The 20,081-nt window shown below is 36.0% G+C and overlaps 1 protein-coding gene across 6 annotated transcripts in view; it reads right to left on the bottom strand.

The window, feature by feature from the left end:
- The window catches only part of LRBA (LPS responsive beige-like anchor protein), a 402,779-nt gene that overhangs the window by 288,691 nt on the left and 94,007 nt on the right, over nucleotides 1-20,081 (bottom strand). For 5 of the 6 annotated variants that reach the window (XM_050327298.1, XM_050327300.1, XM_050327301.1 and 2 more), the window contains 4 exons: nucleotides 11,991-12,124; nucleotides 3,312-3,390; nucleotides 2,917-3,050; nucleotides 649-710 (listed from right to left, as the gene is read on the bottom strand). In XM_050327298.1, coding sequence (XP_050183255.1) covers nucleotides 649-710; nucleotides 2,917-3,050; nucleotides 3,312-3,390; nucleotides 11,991-12,124 — 409 coding nt within the window. The remainder of the gene's footprint in view (nucleotides 1-648; nucleotides 711-2,916; nucleotides 3,051-3,311; nucleotides 3,391-11,990; nucleotides 12,125-20,081) is intronic. The other variant, XM_050327299.1, reaches the window with a different exon arrangement.

Here is a 20,081-nt window from a genome sequence, read left to right as displayed (position 1 = left end):
AAAAAGAAAACAAGAAACCCCAAAAGAAAATCCAATTAATACAGCATACACAATTTAAAGTAAGTTCCTTAGGCTCTGGCTCTTTTCTAACCATAGAAATAGGCCAGTTCTTAAATATCGAAAATCACTGTGCCTTTAGGAGTGAAGAATGTACCAAACTGCTGACAACCAGGGTTGCTTACTTCAATTTTTCTCAAATTCTTAGTACTTGTCAAATCAATTAAGAGTGACAGGGTTTCAAAAGTATTTATCACTTGTTTCGTAACCTCTACACAAAAGGAAAAATTCTATTTATCCCAGAGGATTCAGCATGTCAAGATGCAGAAATCAGTGTTTCTTTAATATTTTATTGATCCTATTTTATCTTATAAAAATGACAGCACAGAATTACTTAGGCACACCATCTTCAAGGCTATGTAAATGCTCAATAGTAAGATAATGTAAAACCATTCATATCTTCTCTCTTGAACTGAATAGACACACTTAATATGATTTTGTTTATAATCAAAAGGCCTTGTACATTATCTCTTTACATATTTCATATAAACTTAAAGTCAAATTTGAAGTCAAATTTAATGCCAAATTTTAACTGTAATTTCCATTGTGTTCAAAGACAGCAGTTTCAGACATTGCTACTTAAAATCTCACCTGAGAGCAAAGAAGCATCACCAGCTCCACAACTGAACTGCTAGATTTCATGCATACAAGGCCTACAAAAAGAAAAAGGTACACATAAATGCATGTTTATATGGCACCAGCTACTAACACAAACTATTTTGAAGTTCAATAGATTAGAAGCATTTTGACAAACAAAAGAAAACTGAAATTCTTATACCACCAATAGCAATACAGCTAATAGTAATACATTACCCCCATTATTCACGTAAATGTTTGTATGTCAAAATGATCAGGAGTGTGGTTAACATATGTTATATTAATCCACTGTATCTACATTTTGCTATTTCTTGAAGGATTGGGTCATTATATATGCAGAGAAGGGAAATGGCTTTATGACCTTTGCTTTCTCCATTGCGCGTTCTCCTTTCAGCCCCCAGCTATCAATCAAGTTTCCATTTTGTTTCATGGCAGCAGACATCCCAAACACTCTTATTAGTACTTTGACCCCTAACCCCACACTAAACCTTAGCAGAAGTGCAAGCAGTAACCCATTCTATATATTTTCAATTGTTTATAAACTAATTTGACTATTATTATTTGGGTTCGCATTTTGTTTGGCATTTTTCTGTAACTGGATTTTAGGCCCAAAAATTGGTTTCATGTGTTTATTTTTGTCTAGACAGTTCATACACTCCCAATAATTATCCTGCTTTTTTTTTTTTTTGGTGACCCAATCTATGAAATATTCATCTATCTGTGTATATAACCTATACTACAGTCAAAATACTTTGGAACCAGATCACCTTTTATCTTCAGAAAAGAAAAAAAAATGTAACTAAATAGAATATTTACTTCTTTAGCAAATCAGAGCTCTGAGGAAAATCGCTTTTCTGGTTTTTCTTATTAAATGAATGAAATAATTTTGTTCCCAAGGCAGCTTCCATTAAAATGTTTATCAGCTAAGGTGATGCCCACATGCATGAACAGAATTAGACTCCCATCTTCTTGAGTTTCACAGAAGGCAATTCGTACACTTCTTCCTTCCATTTCTTCCTACTCAAAACAGTAAGCAAGCTGAAATCCTAAACTAAATAACTTTAATTTCACTGAAGTTTAGCAAAGTCTAGATTTTGATATAGTCAGTCTTCAGGAAAACACTTGACAGTGTTTGATACTCCAATTGTGTCTGTGCCAATGTTAACCATATTTGGCACTATAATACAGCATGACTGTCCTAATTCAAGAAACACTTAGTTCCAAAAATGTTTTTAAGAGGAACTTTAATTCCCTAGGAAGAAACTAGATGTATTAGCCCAAATACAGCTCACGTGAAAGTTATCAGCTCAAGTTAAGCAACCATGAGATTCTACCATGAGTGCACTTTTCACTGGAAGCTTCAACAAGTTCTGGCTCTAATTCCAGTCACCTCTTTAACTGGACAAATTCTGCAACTTTCTCTCTAAAAATCAGTGGACAATGCATATGATATAGCCAAGTTATGAGAAAACTGAAAAACTGGTGTCACTACTAAACTCACAGCACTCCAACCGACATGATTTTTTTAATTGAGCATGTTCATGTCTGCATTGCAGAACTGAGTCTCATTTTTAAACAGAGAAATCCACCTGTAGAAAGAAAAGTCCATCATCTCAGTCTCAATCCCTTTTTATGCCACTCTTCACCATGAATATTCATCTTCTCAGAAGTGTCAGAGAATTATTCTCGGTACTGACAACATATTCCTCTTACCTGTATGGTTGCCTTCCAATTGGAAACCAGAAAGGCAGAACCAGACCCATGTGCAAGACATAGACCAGAAACATGCTCTACTGACTTAGTTCCCAAGAAGCTTTCTGCTATAACATCCCAGTAAAAATGCAAGGTCTTTGTGCTTAACTTTCTACATTATATACTTTAGTTTGCAAAAAAGTGTTGACCGTGACACCAATTTTTTTTTTAAGGTTCACAAAACGTATTTCATACACCACCTTCTATGGGACAATTTGCTGGAAGAGTTGGAAAACTAAGGAAGAGACAACTGTAGTTGGTCTCTCATAATGAGATACAGGAAATTATGAGATGAGATGGTCACAAAGAGGTTGCAGAGATGAGGTAAAAATGAGGAGGCAATGACAATGACCCCAGGTGACTAAAGACAGAAGGAACTAGAGGCAGAGAAATCCAGTGAACAGCACTGTTTGGAAAGGAAGGAAGAAATCTTCTAAATGAAGAAATCTTAATTCTCCAAAGTAAAATAAAGCACACCTTAAAAAAAACTTTTTTTAAGTGGAAACTTACTTGTACCTTCTATCAGCAACTCCTGCCCATGGCTGCCCAAAAGAGTTCGAGAAAGAAAGGGAGCAAAATCCACAAAAATCTCTCTCAGAAGTGGGGCAGCTTTTTCCAAAGCATGTTCAAGCCTGTCTGTAATACTAGTAGAGAGATACACGTGATTAGCAAGAAGAAAGATACAGAAATTGCATAAAAACTAATACAGATTTTGACAATGTTAAGTGGTATACATGTATAAGAAGGAATTAATAATCTGCTACTCAGTATTTTCCCAAACCCTCATTAGGTATTGAATATCAGCAAAAGAACATTCTTAAGTTATGTGGAAAAAGAGTATCAACTGTAATATCAAAAATGTGAGCCACAGCACAGCTGTTCAGACGTTCAATTGAAGAAGTTACCTCATATTTGAGGCGGAATCCTCAGGCACTGAAGAAACTGTAGGAACAGATGGCAATTTTGAACTAGATGATCCCCTTCCTACAAGAGAAAGTAAAAATAAACAAATTATATAAAAAAAAAATATTACAGAGATTAGAAAATCAGACCAGAAACTAAAGCCTTGAGCTTGATCTTTGAGAAATCATGGGTTTCAAGGGTTGTGTGAGGACCAGGTAAAAACCTTTTACCTCTTCATACCTCAAACGTTTTCTTCCGTAAGAGTCACATTTACTTGCATTCATATTTATGAAGTATGCCATGGCAAGCTTTTTCAATGCTGCTCTAGTACAAACAGAAAGTAATTCAAGGAAGTGTTGCAGTTTGTTTTGTGAAGGAAGTCAGACTAGACTGCAGTGATCCCTTTTGGTCTTATAGGCCATTATTCTCTTTGAACAAATTCAGTAATGCAACCTTAAGTGAATACAAACAATGTCTTACACCTTTAATGTTCCTGTAATGTGCTAATATATATATAGTAACACTAATATATAATAAAGCCAAATAGTAAAGTTTTAAAGCACTTCTTTTGGTTACGGGAAGTGCTCATCTAATTTCAAGTAACTTGCACAGTATTTTTGTATAAAATTAAAATACGTTTGTGTCAAAATCATGCAGAAAACAAAATGAGTGGGTATTTCCAATACCCTGCCTTAAATTTTTGCAACATTAGGACACTGACAGAGACAGCTAGGATAAAATTTTCCATTGCATTGCCAGTGTCATTAGCATGATGGCAGTGGTATAACCTCATTTATGAGTTATTAACTTTGCCACATCAATTATTCAGAGGGTGATAGGGAAGACTGGGTCACTTATGTATCTTACACTTAAAAAAAAAAAAAGGCAGTTGTGTTACGTCAAATTGACACTACATGGCTCTCATCAGCACAGGAGGAATCTGTAAATATTGAATTCTGCTGTTCAGTATATAAAGAGAAATACAACCTCCATACTGCAGTATGGATTGGTATTAGCGATGATGAACAGGGGGTAAGCCACGACAGCCAGAGACTTCACAGATATTTTCTGCCAGGATAGGAATGGTGACTCACAAATCTTATACTGCATTCCAAACTACAGAGAGGAATGAATCTTAGCAGACAGATTTCTGTGCATTTCCCAGGAGCATGACTGCTTCTAGCCCATCTGCAATCCTATCTCTTTCCACCCTTAGACCCTGTCCTATTCTCTTTCCTCTCACCTCGCCACTTTCAGATTCTTATGCTGCTGGAGAGGAGGGGAAAAAAAAAAAAAGGAAAAAAGCATGAAGGAAGAGAGTTTAATCATTTCAGTTCTCACATCTACTTTAGCAAAGACGTGACCCTTCTCAGAACTGTAACTATAGAAACATTCCTGATGGTCCCACCTACAATGGTGTGCGCTCAGTTAAATGCAACCTGTCTGGAAATCAGCTGCTAAGATCTTGAAACTGTCTACCAAAATGTGTCAGCTGCAACTCTTCAAAGTCTTTTAACCTGACTGAAGTGGAATAGATTTGAAAAGTGATGGTAAAGACAGATCCCTGAGATAGTGAGTTTATTTCTCCTGTCAAATTTTAAACTTCTGCTCCAAAACTGTGGCACACAAAGCCTCCTCCAAGAAATGTTGGGGTGTTGTGGTGGTAGGGTGGGCTTTTTGTTTTTCTATCCAGGAAAGATATTTTTTTCTAATCTTGTTTCAAAGACATCATAGAAAGTAATAAAATAAACTACAGTATCAAAATAATGAAAAGTTTTACTCTTATTTCTTTTTCTTTCTTCACAGGCAGGAGATATCTTTGTGACTGTGATTCACTTATGCCTTTCATAAATTCAACCTGTAGCTGTATGGGGATGATGGGATCAGGAGGAAATTGAGTGGGCCATACAGAATGAAGGATAAGAAAGCAGTGAACAAAGTGTTGTGTTAGCTGAAAGCAAAGTGAAACGTCAATCTTCTGGGCATTGTATCCTAAATAATTTATCTAATGAAGGTTAATCGAATATATACTCTTAGAAGTTTCAACAGTTTTGGCTAGATTTTGTAGATGTTTTCAATATTTTCAGGGATATAACTTCATTTCTTTAAAATCTCGTTTTACATAGTCAAACCACCAAAAAGTATTTTGGGCATTCCCAAAGGAAAAGCTGTCAAATGATGTGCCGAAAATTAGAACAGAGTTTCCTGAACAGAAAAACAAAACAAAGCCCACATAAGGAAGCAAGTTACATGATTCCGTGGTTCCAAAGACTCCAGTTGTTTTTCAGATACTTAACAGCTTTTTAAACTAATTTTTTTAAAATTAAGATTTTAAAACAATTATTTCATTTTTCATGATAACCTGTATTTGAATAGTTTCATTACAATTCTCAGCTCTCTCCCTAAAGCCCAACATCCCCATTCTCATTTAACAAAGCCCTTCTAGCTTAAAAATATTCTCAAGTCCACATGCCCAGTAGTGGATTTACACCTACACTGTCCATAAGGAGAAATCAGCACATTGGTCTGGGTAGTTCAACACAACACCAACCAGAAAAAGGAGTCCAAAGCCTTCAAAATAAGAAAGTCCTCTCAACACACAGCCTGTGTCTGCAGAATGTCTTATTATGTAAATGGTTAAAATGTTTTTTATTACATCTAAAATCTGTGACCAGTAATCCACTACTTATTGGGTATGGTTATAAAGTCAATAATATATACAACTAAAATCCCACCCTATTAAATGTAAGGATCATTTTATCAGTATAAAATAAGACTTGACAGTGCAGCATAACAGCGTGAGTTTTACAATTAAATGAAATGAAAATAATTCTATGCAATATTTAAGCCATCAGCAAAATAAATGAGGGGAAAAAATAGAAAAAAAGATCAAGGGAAACATCTGCAAGGACAATGAAAGGGCATAATAGCCATCATGAGGCTAATAAAGAGACATACACTCAGTCTAGGGTAACTTGGGTTTTTTGTTGTTTGTTTTATATTTGGGGATGGGTTGAGGTTTTTTTGGTTTTCCGTTTTTTCAACACAACTGCTAAAAACAATTTGAGTGGGAGGTAAAGGAAACCACTGACAACACAGGACATGATTGTTTTTTCTTCTAGAAATAAAAACAAATTGTGCAAAACAGATTATGCTTAAACATAAAACTAGGAAATTTTAGGTTAAACTAACTTTTAAATATAGACATAACAAAAAAAGCACTGATCATTTGAATTTGACAACAGCCTAAGGCAGGCATCTACATAAACTGATGTTCTTTTTTTGAAGATTACATGGAGATATTTATGGTCTGAATTTCTTCAGACTTATCAACACCTAAGTCCACATTCCAAACTCAGATGTATTTGACTAAAAGGGGTGAATCTCTGATTTATTGCAGCTGAGAATTTCCGTGGCGTTTTTCAATAGGATTAGGCATAGTGATTTCTGCATGCAAATTTTGTTTTGTGGAAGTATTTTTTTACTTTATTTAACTCAGAGGTGGTTTTTCATTCTACTTTTCCTGCCTTTCGTGAAAAAGATGAAAATACTTCAGTAGCATATTTTCATCCACAACACACATGTGGGTAAGTGCAGTAGCTACTTCAAACATGTGGAACTAAACTGACTTATCTCTTCCTTATCCTTTCGCTGATAAACTGGCTCCTTCAAACTGACAGTTTTACAGACATTTGCAAGAACATAAAAGAAAATGCAAACAGATCATCTGTCTAGCACCCTTACAGTGAAGCCTTATTGTTTATTCAAGGTCCCCAAGGGTCTAAACAAATAAGTGTCTCTAGCAATAAAATATTGTTAAAGAAACTCCTTGTGCAAGATCTTATGCTTTTACATACACGCTTACGAAGTACACTTGGCAATACACAAGCAGTACTTGACTCTGTGAGAACAGAGATGAGGTAAAAAGAATAAGAGTTGAATTAAATAACCATACCCCTTAATTTTGTAGAACAGACCTACCGTACACTGATGCCCTTTGTGGAAGAGGCATCCAGCAAAATAATGAGTTTATTCAAAAATACACTTCCGGGGCTGGAAGTGCACAATGCAAGACTACAATGAAAGGTTTTACAAGCTAATATAAGGGATCTGTTACGTAAACACATCTGCAGGCTAAAACAAAACAGACTTCATGAAACAATGGTGAAAACTTCTCTTAAGAGAAGTGGCTTTAAAACAGTTTTTTCACTGACACAATAGTAAGCCATTTCCATTGCATATCATCAGCACTAGAGATTTTTAAGTGTCATTTTGCTTCGGTAACTCGCCTTCAACTACTGTCACTGTAAAGTTGGAATTCTCTTTGAAACAGCTGCTATAATCCAGTGAATTTCTCGAATAACCTCAACACTGATGGTAACTTACTTCACACCCATTTTTCTTACTTTATCTTGTCTCCTGCTAATTTATTTTATGCAAGACTTCAAGTTCATTTTCATCTATGTATAAAAATCAATAAATACCATTCATCTCTGCAAAACAAGTCAACTTGTTTAGAGAAAATTTATATTTCTCTATAAAGAGAACTAGCATTCAGGAGTCACAACTCCATTTTTATCTCCTGTTATTGCTTATCCCTGTGATTCTTCCAAGCATCCATCTCCTTTTTCCACCTCAACCTTTGACATGGCCTCGTTTACGACTTAACACTTTGGGGAACAGCCCCTGTATCTTCCCAGGAGAAGTAAAAATCCTGTGGGCAACTCTGTGTGGCTCAGAGGCAAAACAAGTGAAAATCAAAGAACTTCAAGTAGGAAGGGGAGGAAACAGGCAACAGAAAATGAGTGGAACTTCCCCATGTTTTCTACATTCAGTGCATCAGTAATGACAAGAGGCAATTCACTCCTGCTTCCCACAGACTTTTCATACACTGTCCACATAGAAATTATATTTGAGCAACCATTTGCAAACTGAATAGTGAAAGACTGAATTCTTTAGAGCGAAGCAGTAATAAAACACATGTGAAATCCTTCAATACATAAACAGAGAAACTCAGAGCATCAGAGGAAACACTGGGAGTGCAAATTGCAAAACAGTTTAAAAAATTCACACCACTTCAGAACATTACAGCTGTAATTGAAACATTTAAAAGGAAAACTAAGTGACAAACAAAAACGCAGGCACCCTGCTAGCATATCCACTTTAGCTCAGGCAACTCAGCCAAGTCCTGCCTATCCAAATATTAGTCCTGTCTTAGAAGTAGCCCTTCCTGGACACAGCATGTGCAGGAAAATCTCACATTCAGCCTATGAGACAATCCAAGGAAGAAACAACTCGAGTGAATTCGCCCTTTTTAGATTACTATTAATAAATATGTTCATTTGCTCAATACCATCCTCTGTAAGAGACAATAAATGATTGGCTCAGCATGGGCCACCAAGCTTTATTTTCTCCATGCATTTCCAAGATATTTCAACAATTGGACTAGCAATTCCAGCGAACCAACAACCCAAATACCAGCCATCAGCAACATACTGACAGGAAAGTTCAGACTACAAGGGGCACTTTTGTATTTTTGAGTTGTGAAAAATACTCTGCAGCTTGAATGAGTAAAGGTGAAGGAACTTCTTCAAAAAGGCCAGGCTGTCTGAGGCCAAAACATGTTTTCACCCTCTTTCAAAGTATCAGAGGAACAGAGTGAGCTTAGATGGTTATCTTTCCAACTTGTCAACACATCGTTTTTGGTAGGCCAGGATATGTCACATCCATGTGATATGAGCTGAAGACCATCTCAAGTATCAAATATCTGAGATACTACAACCCTTGGACTACAGGCAAGATGCAAACTTCAGGAAAAATTATCAGGACAGAGGCTGATGAATTCTGAGCACACACAAATGGCAATGGAGGCATATGGAACCACACTGACTGGTATTTCAACACAAGCAATTCTGACATCACATCTACAGGTGAAGGATGTTCACATACTATATAAAGCTTATTGCCAAATTGAGTGTACCAATTGAGTGCCAAATTGAGAGCAATTAGAACACTATCATTGCTGTTTAATCCTATTTCAGTGTCTGTGTCTCACTTTCATCTCTGTTTTGGAGTAAATCTGCTCGAGTTTTCACAATAAAGCATTATATGTTAATATACTGTGGTTCTGTTAATCAGTTTTTAAAACTTATGAAACAAATTTATATTCACTACACAGACTCCTTAAGCTCAGCATATTTAAAAAAGGATTTAATTCATTTATTTTCTTAACAGAATTATAACGAATGTTAGCTGAAAAAATGAGATAGATGTGTTGATTTTCTTCTGCATGAAAACAAAAATTAGTGAAGGAACAAGTGATTTGAAATGAGAGGAAATTTATATATATTGGTTTTATAGGAAGTTTGCTTATGGCTACTTCCATACTCAAATAAAAAAAAAAAAAAACAAATTAAGGCCTTATACATAACTTGATTTCAAACATAATGTGTGCAATTTTACATGAGCAACATTAGATGTAAATCCCTCCAAGTCTGCAAAATTTTTGTTTCTATGCCATTATTTTACCGGGCAAAAAGGAACAGTCTCACGTTTTAATCTGTTTAAGGCATGATTTCACTTATCCCTTTACTTTTTCTTTTAATTAATTAGATTGCCAGTCTAAACATGTCTATTTTTAATCCTGATTAGTTTCTTTTTATGCATATCAGTTCAGATTACATGTCCAATTTTTGCCAAAACTCCCAGACGTGCTGGAAGTCACACAGTCACAAGCTACATTAGTATTGTTTATTGTCTGGATTTCTCATACATTCTACAGCCATAGGAGCACCTATTTTTTTCTTCTATACGTTCCTAAAAGATTGCCTAAATCTGAAAATCAATGTTGGTCTGCTTTGTTTTTATTAAAAGCAAGCGAATACTTGCTTCAGAAATTGTAATAATTAAGTCCTCATCTAGTCAGGTGTAAACCAGTCAGAAGTTAACAAATTCACAATTATTTAAAACCATTTCAGTGTAGGTAAGGTTTTATTATTTTAAAAACAGATTAGCTTCTCAGAGCCAATCCTCACCAAAGAACTGTGACACTTCAAAAGACAGTTCATTCCCCTGTTTCAAACACTACTTCTGGACTACTACAGTGCTACCTCCTCCAATTTTGGTGACAAAATGGATTCTCCCCTTTACAAAAAGTAAGAACATACTAGATTTCAAGAGCTTTTCTTTTCCTTTATCGTGGCTGGAACAAAACTTTGATTTTCCCAAGAAATGGAATGGGCAGTTGAAGATTGTCTTGCAGACACATGAGTACTACAGGACATGATAACAGATCACATTTTTTTCCCCAGTCTTTCCAGTTCAGATATAAGTTCATAAAAACAGGAAGCAAGAAACTTAAGCACTGGAAAAAAACACTAAAAATCAGGCAGAGCTTGAGACTTCCTTGATTTAAGATGCAAGTCTTGAAATCAAACTTCACGGCATGATTATGAGATTCTACATAGCCTTGTGACTTTAACATGGCTAAGTAGAAAAGCACGTCTTTGGAACAGCATATAAGGTTAAACATCATTTATCTCATACAAGAACAACCAGAAAAAGTAAGGGTTCAAAGGAACACTTGCTTATAAACAACCTACTCAATTTTGTCCCCACTGAAAAAAACTGTCCAAAGCAATTAGTTTGGCATCAACACTGAATTTGACCTCAGGCTAAAGCTATTGGAAACACTTGTATGTAATTTTCAGTTCTACTTAGCACTAAGACATATTTCCTAAGGCAAATACCCTAGAATTTATAAATGAGCTTATACTTTACATAATAAATCTGTAACAAAAAGCAGTCTTTAGAATATACCATATTTATACTAAATACAAGTTAATATAGTATGCCTGTTTTACACAATACTGAGAAATCTTGAAATTATGACAAATATTGCTCAGACATTTCCATTTGTTGCAAAGTTGGGGTTTTTCTAACACAGTACTACTTTTGTAATTTTTTTATTTATAAACAGGTTAGTTTTTAGATTTGTGTAGCCACAGCAGCAAAATAAGGAATAATAAAATGATCTGGGGGACAAATTCTCAGAAAATATTCAAAAGTATTCTTATATTCATGAATCTGTGTGATGTCACTGACAATCAGTCCAGTCTAACTTAAAGCCATGTCTATTTTCCTGAAAAGTATCTGATACTGGTCTTTGTTAGAGGCACAGATACCAAATGCAGGCCTGCAAGCTGCTGTGTGAGGGTGTATGACAAAGTTTTCACAAAGCAGTATGCAGGATTAAAATGTCTGAAAGGTCCTTTTGTCTGACTTCATAACTTAGGACATACCACACACACTCCAGTAGTTTAAAAACAATAAAAAAACCCAAACAGAACGTAAAATAGTATCTTCCTAGATTATTGCACATTCCCCGCCCAAGAAAATACAATGAGTAATTAAGTATCAATATTCTTAGTACAAGTAAGACTCATATAGATACATATGCACACATACACACACTAATCAGTAGGCAACTAATGACTTAATGTCTGAAAAACAACTGTTCTCACCAACAGTGTTTTGTGATATGGATAACTACTGAAAAAAATCTCACCTTCACATAACAAATAACATGTAACAAAAAATTGTTTATTTGTACTCCAAGTGAGGGAAGAAAAAGCAACAGAGGAAAGGATGGTATTTATGTTGTTTAATTTACCCTTACTTACCAGGAGATTCTCCTGACAGATCCGGGGCTTGGGCTGAATCTAAAGAAGAAACCACACTGACAGCATTTGTAGGAACACCAACTCCAGCTGTAGAAGAGGAGATGGTTGATTTCTTCGGTGGTACAACAACACTCCTAGGTGAAGACAGAAAGTCAGTAAATCTTACTGTATGTGAAGGTTCACACATCGTGATCCTTGCTTTTAATTCTAGTAGTTATGCTTCTACGTCCTGCAAAAGTACCATTCCTTCCCTACTTTCTTTTTCCATCATCTTTTGTAACCCACCTTAACCTAAAGGACATCTCATCCTTGTTTATAGTACACTTCAACATCTCATCCACTTCCACAAAATCCCTGACAAACAAGCACACAGTTTGAAGATCACCAGCGTAACTGTTTGGCAACTGGGTTTTTCTTTACTCCTTGGTCTTCCCTCAAGACTCAGTTTAACACTTGAGGCAACATTTACAAAGTTGTCATAGTATTCAAAGTTAAAACATTAAGGTGAATTATCAAGATCAAAGGTTGTCTTGAAGTCTACTACTGCTGGGATTCTAATGCAGAACAGAAGACTGACTGAAAAAGGATATACTATGGCTAAAAATATTTTAACACATATCCACATGCACATACAAATGTTCACACATCTTAAAAATACAGCTATGAATTTAAGTATATCTTGTCAATCGAGTTCTATTAACAAACCAAAACATTCTTTGGAGTTAAGAGAGAATCTCCATCCTTTATACATGTTAAATGTCAGGACTTACAGTCATCATTAAAAACTACATCAGAGGCAAAGAGGCAAAGTGACAAGTTAGGCATGGAGATTTATCTGACATGTTACTAAGACATCTATTTATGCTATATACCAATTTCAATTAAACGGTAGTACTTTATTCCAAATACCTAAAAGGCCTTGTTAAGCATACGTTAAAGGCATTTTTAATTGCAAGTTAGCTCCATAAACATGCAAAACCCCAGCTAATGAGGTAAAGAGTACAGCTGATATATAATGTACTCCCACTGCAGCGCTTACTTTTAATTACCTGGTGTTAACCATAAGCCGAAAATCTTCAACATTCAATTTATTTAATCACATCTTTTGTTGACGGTAATATAACTACACACTGAAAGTATTCCCTTAATAGCTTTAAAATATTCATTTTTCTAAATAAAATAACTCAGAAACTTGACCTAAATTCAGGTGTGATAGCAACCAAAGAAATTCTGTCAAATATTTCTAAAACAGTTCTTGCTAGAACGGGGAGAGGAGGACTGACTGTATTTGACTCCCTCCTTCAGTCACAGGATGTCAAAAGATGTCACAGAAGCCAGACCACGTTACTGATTAAATCAACCCTCCTTAATGGTAGGAGTAGGCAGGCACCATACTTGGAGGCAGTACATGTCATATCATTATAAGGGTGACTGCTAATGTTAACTAGTCACTAAAAAAATAGAAGCAACAACACCTGAGCCCCAAGTCAAGATGTTGTGCCTAAACCATGAATTTTCCTCTTATGTTCACGTCTGCTTCCCTGAAATATGAACAATGGACTTTAAAATATATACATATATATTTAGACAGTTTTCTAAACTATAATCACATTACCAATTAATTTTGCATCACCCAGGTTTAAGAAAGGGATCTCTCACTCAAGATTCTGTGACTTTCACCACCTGGAAACTGTTACTACTATTCTATAAAACACATTCAAACACCTGGAAGGGGTTTGGAAATGAATATATGTTTTGAATTAATACATTTGTACACAAATTCACCATTTCTCCAACATTCATGATTACAGCACTGAAGCCCAGCTGTACTCCTTTACAGATTTTAAGTTCTTTTACTGTATAGATATCTAATTCAAGAAACACTAATCAATAATAGTAAACCCAAAATCATACAGACAGATTATAAATGTTTCTATCCAGGGGTACTCCATGAGATCTCACTGCATGATCTGGAAAAATTTCTTTGCACACCCACTGAGTTACAGAAACTTTTGCTGCTAGCTAATATAGAAACAATTATATTGGATGCAAGGTGATGTGGGTGGGAGAATGCTTAGTGACAAATTTTGGTGCGCGTGTAGATGGAAGTTGTGAACACACAGGTTGTGTCTGTTCAAAACATGTAATTCATGTAATTAATTTTAAATTGGAAAACATCACATGACCTTGAGGATACAAATAAATCTTGTAGAGAAGCTTTCTGTTTCCAGGGCTTATAGTCCATCAGAATTCTCTCAAAACATCAAATCAGAAGGGCTGTGTCTTCTGAATGCCTACAAAGGCTACTGATCCTATTCTCTGACTCTAGAGCCCCAGGAACTAGGAAACAGGTTGCATTATATGCAATTTAAGCACACCTTAAAAAAAAAAAAAAAAAAAGGCTGAATTTTGATTTATGTTATATTTTGGAAAACACTCCTTTTATATAAAAATCAGGGAGTGAACATATTAGAAAGATCAAGAAGGAGTTTTAGAATAGGAGTAAGTTTTAGCACTACTAGAAGCAGCTCCTCACAGGGCAAGTAACAGCTCTGGACCTGCCTGGGAGCAAGGAAGCCCCAAGTGCAGACAGAGCTGTTACCTTAACACTGCTCATCTGCAGCTGACAATGAGTGCAGACAAAAGAAATCCCAGTTACAAGAGCCTTCCATTCTCTGTGCTGTTTCTGACAAAACACTACATATTATCATTCCTTCCTGCAAACTTCTATTGACCTTCAGTGTTCTTAGGTGTAGTTGCACTGAGGGAGTAGTTTCAGCAAGTTGTCAGACTCTCTACAGCTACCCAAGGAAAGATGCGTTCAAGCAAAGGAATTCAGACTTTCCTCCCCCCGCCACCCCCGGCTGCAACAGACAGCAGTAAATGACCACAATAGTCCCTTTTGCCTTTTAGGATCCTTTGTATACCTTCTCACCTTCAAATCTGTAAAGTTTGGGAATACAAGTACAGCTGCTACTCTCACCTTCAGCAACTTACTTTCCAGGAAGTACATTAAAAAAAAGGAACTATATATATTCTAACACTTCCAATGTAGCTTTCAGAATCTAGCGATGGCATTCACTACAAGGAAGATACTCTGACTACTAGCACCAGGAAATCTGGCACTTACTCACAGCTGCAAAGTAGAGCTGTTACCAGGTTGCCTTTTTTTTTTCTTTTTTCTTAAATTACCCAACATCATTCCTTTTGCTTTGATTCAAGGAATAAAAATGAATAATACATGTTTCAGACTCCAAAATACAGAAGAACATATGCTGCTACACAGTACACATGGGTGTGCCTGTGTACTCCAGTCACCACACACTTTGAACAGGAGACACTGATTCTCACAAAGTTTTCTGGGAAACCCAGACTGTTTACTGTATCCCACTGAAAAAAATTTTAGCTTTTAGCTAAAAAAAAAAAAAAAGGTGTTCAAAAAAAATCTACTTCATAAATTCAACAATAAAGAGGTTCTGTTAGATCTTGGGCCCTTGGAAGAAAACAGAGGCTTTGAATGGATCACCAAAAAGCTGTTTTCTAGCCTTGGACTAGTTCTGAAGAGAATTTATTTTAGATAGTGATCTGCAACAGTCAACTGAAATTATCCCTCTTTCTGAGCCAAAATAAAATAAACAGTATTTCTGGTGAGGAAAGAACGTCCCTTCCGAGAGCTGTGTCAATCTGAAGAGCACAGCCAAAAGAAATGCTGGATATTGCCCAAAAACGTGATGTAAGAAATCCCCAAATTGTGAGTGTACTTTGTCTTCTGCTCAGTTGCCACGACCTTCTGATGCAAAAAAAACCCCCCTTAAAATAGTTCAAGAATCACAAACCAAAACATCAAAGTATCTTGGCATAATGACTTTGCAGCTGTGCATTGCTGCATTACTGGTAAAGTAATATTTATTGCCATGTATGTTCTCCTTTTCAGCAGTGCAGCTGACCAATGTTACAGCTGCAGGATTTGGTTTAAGAGCTTCCATTTCCAAGCCTCCTTCAAATGCAGGGAAGTTCATTTCAGCAGTCACAAAGATTCGTATTTACCACATACTGTCAAGCAAATTAAGATTTTTGAAGCATAAACATTGGTCACACTTCTTTATTTACATTGTGAAATTCCTACATTTGTCCTTCTTTGTGTAGCAAAATTATACTTTCTTTGAATATTTAGGTGGAAATGCAACCATGTTCGAACAGAAATATTTGCCATTAACTACCAATGTTCCTTTGTGTTGTTCTTTCAAAAGATTATTTAAATGCTAATATAAGGAAAATTAATGCAACTGGCAGGAAGAATGCGAGACAGTGGAAAATCAAGATTAAATATTGCAGTAAATAAACTCTGTGGAAAACAGTGTTTAGCCCATTATTAAATCAGGTAAATTTGTCAGAAGTGTCTTAGAAATTAATGTGCTTTCAACTTCCCTTAACTGATAGGGCACTTGCTTTTAAGGAGTACACAGATAAGACAGTCTTTTTTTTGTACCTAAACTGACAAGCATTTCTTAAAAAGTTAAATATTGCTACACACAGGAATAAAATATTCATCAATAAGTGGCTTTATAGTACATTTACTCAGATCTACAAAAATATTTTAAAAAACATCTGTAATTGTGTATTAATTTCATCAGAATAACAACATACTTAAGGAACCTCACACATGAGTAGAGATGCCTCCCAGGGAAAAAAAAGCATCAATACATTTTACTCCTTAAGATTCACATTATCTCACCTCTTAAACTAACTCTGTATTTTTGCGTTACATTTGTATATTAAAACATCTATTATCATAATATTCAGACACAGGAAAAATAAAATAAAATTGAAAAACCGCACAAAAAATCTTCTTATGGTCTATTTCAAGGAGACCTCAAGCACTACTAAGTAAGAATGATACTTCTGATGCCTCATTTGCATGACTGTATTAGATGTTTGCTTTTTTTTGTTGTTGTTGTTCATTTAAAATCAAATATTTAAGGTTTAAAGTAAGAATTCACAGCACGTGAACTGATAAACATAGGTCAGGCATAGTGAGAACTAGCCACCATAAATACATCCCAGCCAGAAGGTCAGTGTGTTATTAGTCCCAATTATGCTGAAGTGTAAGAAGTCCTCATGTTGCAGACAATTATTCACTGCTGAATGAGCACAGACCACTGAGCTGAACACTGACTTCCCTCACAGACAAAGGCTTATGCAATAATGATCTATTCTGCCAAATTCTATAAGGATTTACTTATTGAACCCTTCCTCAGTTTCAGATCACTGATTCTTCTGTTTCAATATAAAGACAGAAAATATCTACACGTCCTAAAATTTTAGGATTTTCCCAAGTATTTATTTTTCATGAAGCTGGCAAGTCCCCATTTAAATATATTTCGAGTTACAAATTTTCCTTGGGTGCAAGTCAAATATTCCTAATACAACACAGGGCAGTCCAAACTGATGACCTCACTGTAATTTAAAAATATTTACATGAGCTCTGATTCCTCTTGAATTTATACAGATTTAATTCTCAGCATTCGATTTCTAAGCACTGAAAAGCCACACAGGTCACAGTTTGTCTGTATACCTATGGGACAGTGGTTTTAACTCAAACCCAAAAGAAAACTGCCTTGTTCCAGGCTACCAAAACGATGCCCACTGCAAGGAGCAAGAGACCAGTAAAGAGGATAAGAGATTTATTTCCATCTCTACTTTGTGAGGCAGGAAAGCAGCCTGCCATGTCAGTGTCCTTCTATGGGCTCTGCTGTCTGTAGATAATACCCATTCTCTCATGTCTCCCTTGAAATACCCAAGGAGAAAGGAAGAATAAGAGATTCTCAAAACCATGAGAGATCAGAGGGTGGGGGGAGGGGAAGAGAAGATATGATAGAAAGAACACAGTCAATTTTGTAAGAGAACTTTCAAATCAGATTGGCAGGGAGAAGACTTCAAATGGTTTGGCTCTTCAGCCCCTGCAGAATGCAAATTGTTGGTGTGCTGAAAGAGCTGAGCTTCTCATCAAAGCACATGTGCCTTTATCTGCAGATCATCCCCATTCTCATATTCTCTACCTACACCTGGTAGACTTAATCTTTGTCAACAACAAGTGTATTCTTTTTTGCATTTGAGGCCCAAATCAATGAGGTCTAAAACATTCCATATAACAAAAAGGGACTTTGCTGAAATTTAACCAAAATATCACAACTGACCGTTACAAAGGCACATGTTTGCCACTGACTGACAAACGAGTAAACATAGGTTGAGCCAAACCAAGCAGCTTGTAGATGATGTTCCAAAAAGATAAACAACCTTAGTAACATATCTGTTCTGTAAGTTCCAGCACAGCTGCAGATTTAAGCTCTATGGTACAAGATCACGATGTAAGAGCCTATATTCCTCTGAACCCTCAGCATCAGCATCCTATAATGACACGGTTATTGAATGTTTCCACAATGAGCAGCAGAAGCCAAGACAGTCCATGATTTTATTTTAAAGTGCACAGTAAAAATGGCAAGTGATAGGTTATGGGTTTTATTACACTAACTGAAGAGAAATGTCATCTCTCGTTTCATCCCAAGCTTTGGTTACTTTTATTTCTGTTTTATTTAAATTTTAGCTGCATTAGCCTGCCCTCCTTTTTCTACAAGATTACTACTAAAGAAAACTGCTGGTTTAGGACACACTGAAATTGGAACATTAATTCATGTCCCTGTGGATCTTGGCAAAAAGCCAGTGCAAGTCTTGAACTTTATCGTGATAAACCCCTGGCACCCACTAATCACAAGATTGTATCTTCACATAAGATAAGGGGAAGATTTTTGGCATGGGAATGAACACATACACCTAGCTGTTTGCAAAGGCTTGCAACCTGGCAGCCTTTCAGTAAGGTTTCACTCACATAGCTGTTACTGTATACTCTCCAGCTATGGCTGGGAAGTTGATAATCCTTAAGATATGAGGAGAGTTTTGATTTCTGACACAGCATTCCTGAGATAAATGCAGGATCAGAGAGATGCTTTGAAATTCCCAGAGATACCCTGCTGGTAAACTGCTACATGGGAACAACTTTTAACAAAGTGCCTTTAAAAAGAAAAAAAAAAATTAAATCACAGAACTTGTGCTTGCCATTAAACAATATATTAAATGTAAACCAGACACAGAAAATAAGAGAGTATCCCAAAGCCTGTTTTCCAAAAAAAACTTTCACAACATAACTTAGTATTTTTGTCTACCCCAGAGATAAGAGCTACTATTTCCAACTCTATTCCAATTTCTTGTTAAAAGGGTGATTTTTTTTTTTTATCCCTGGCACAATTCCTTCCCACTGCTGTCACCAGGTGTCATTTCAGTGCATAAACTTGTATTTTCAGCAGTCACACTGCATAAAGATGCAGTCACCTTCAAGTGGCCATGAAAGTTTCCCATCTATACAACTTTAAATACTTTTCATATACACAGTTACTCTGTCTTTATAACTAATTTCTTAGCTAGTTAGCAACATGCTTTATCATATATCAACATATTTACCACAGATGCAAGATTGTGCATGTCACTACCAGATGATAACTGATTAGAGGTAAGACTTCCACATCATTAAGTACACTTTTGTCTACCAGACATACCCACAAAAGCAAGGAAATGAAAACTTCAGGTAGAACACAGAGCCAATGACATACTGAGGTCACATGCAACTGCTGAAGGAAAAAATACTTCATACTACTTCATGACCTTCTCATGTATTTAGCCCCACCCACTAAACACAAAATCATTGGAAATGAATACCCACAAGTTTTCACTGTAGAGCAGTCCAGCTACATAAACCCTACAAAATCCCTCGCCCTCTGCTCTTACATCCAAAAGCACAGTGGTGTCCACTGCTTCAGTCCATACACCCCTTTCACTCCTCTGTGCGTATTCCTTCATGAGGCCAGCTTCCTTTCAGTAATGATGCAGTAACTATGCCTCAAGGTTAAGTGAAAGAATTGCAAGAGTTGTTACAAATGGTTGGCTCTTTGGAGATGGAAAAAGAAAATCAGTCTCCATCTGGGACACTGTAGCACCGGAAAAGTAAACGGGCAAAACAGCAAGTAGTTCAACTTTTCA

Source organism: Myiozetetes cayanensis, unplaced genomic scaffold, assembly GCF_022539395.1.
Source record: "Myiozetetes cayanensis isolate MyiCay16 unplaced genomic scaffold, myiCay2020 scf33, whole genome shotgun sequence".
Taxonomy (NCBI): domain Eukaryota; kingdom Metazoa; phylum Chordata; class Aves; order Passeriformes; family Tyrannidae; genus Myiozetetes; species Myiozetetes cayanensis.
Note: the sequence above shows the minus strand (reverse complement) of the source record. Positions and strands in the feature narration are given on the sequence as shown.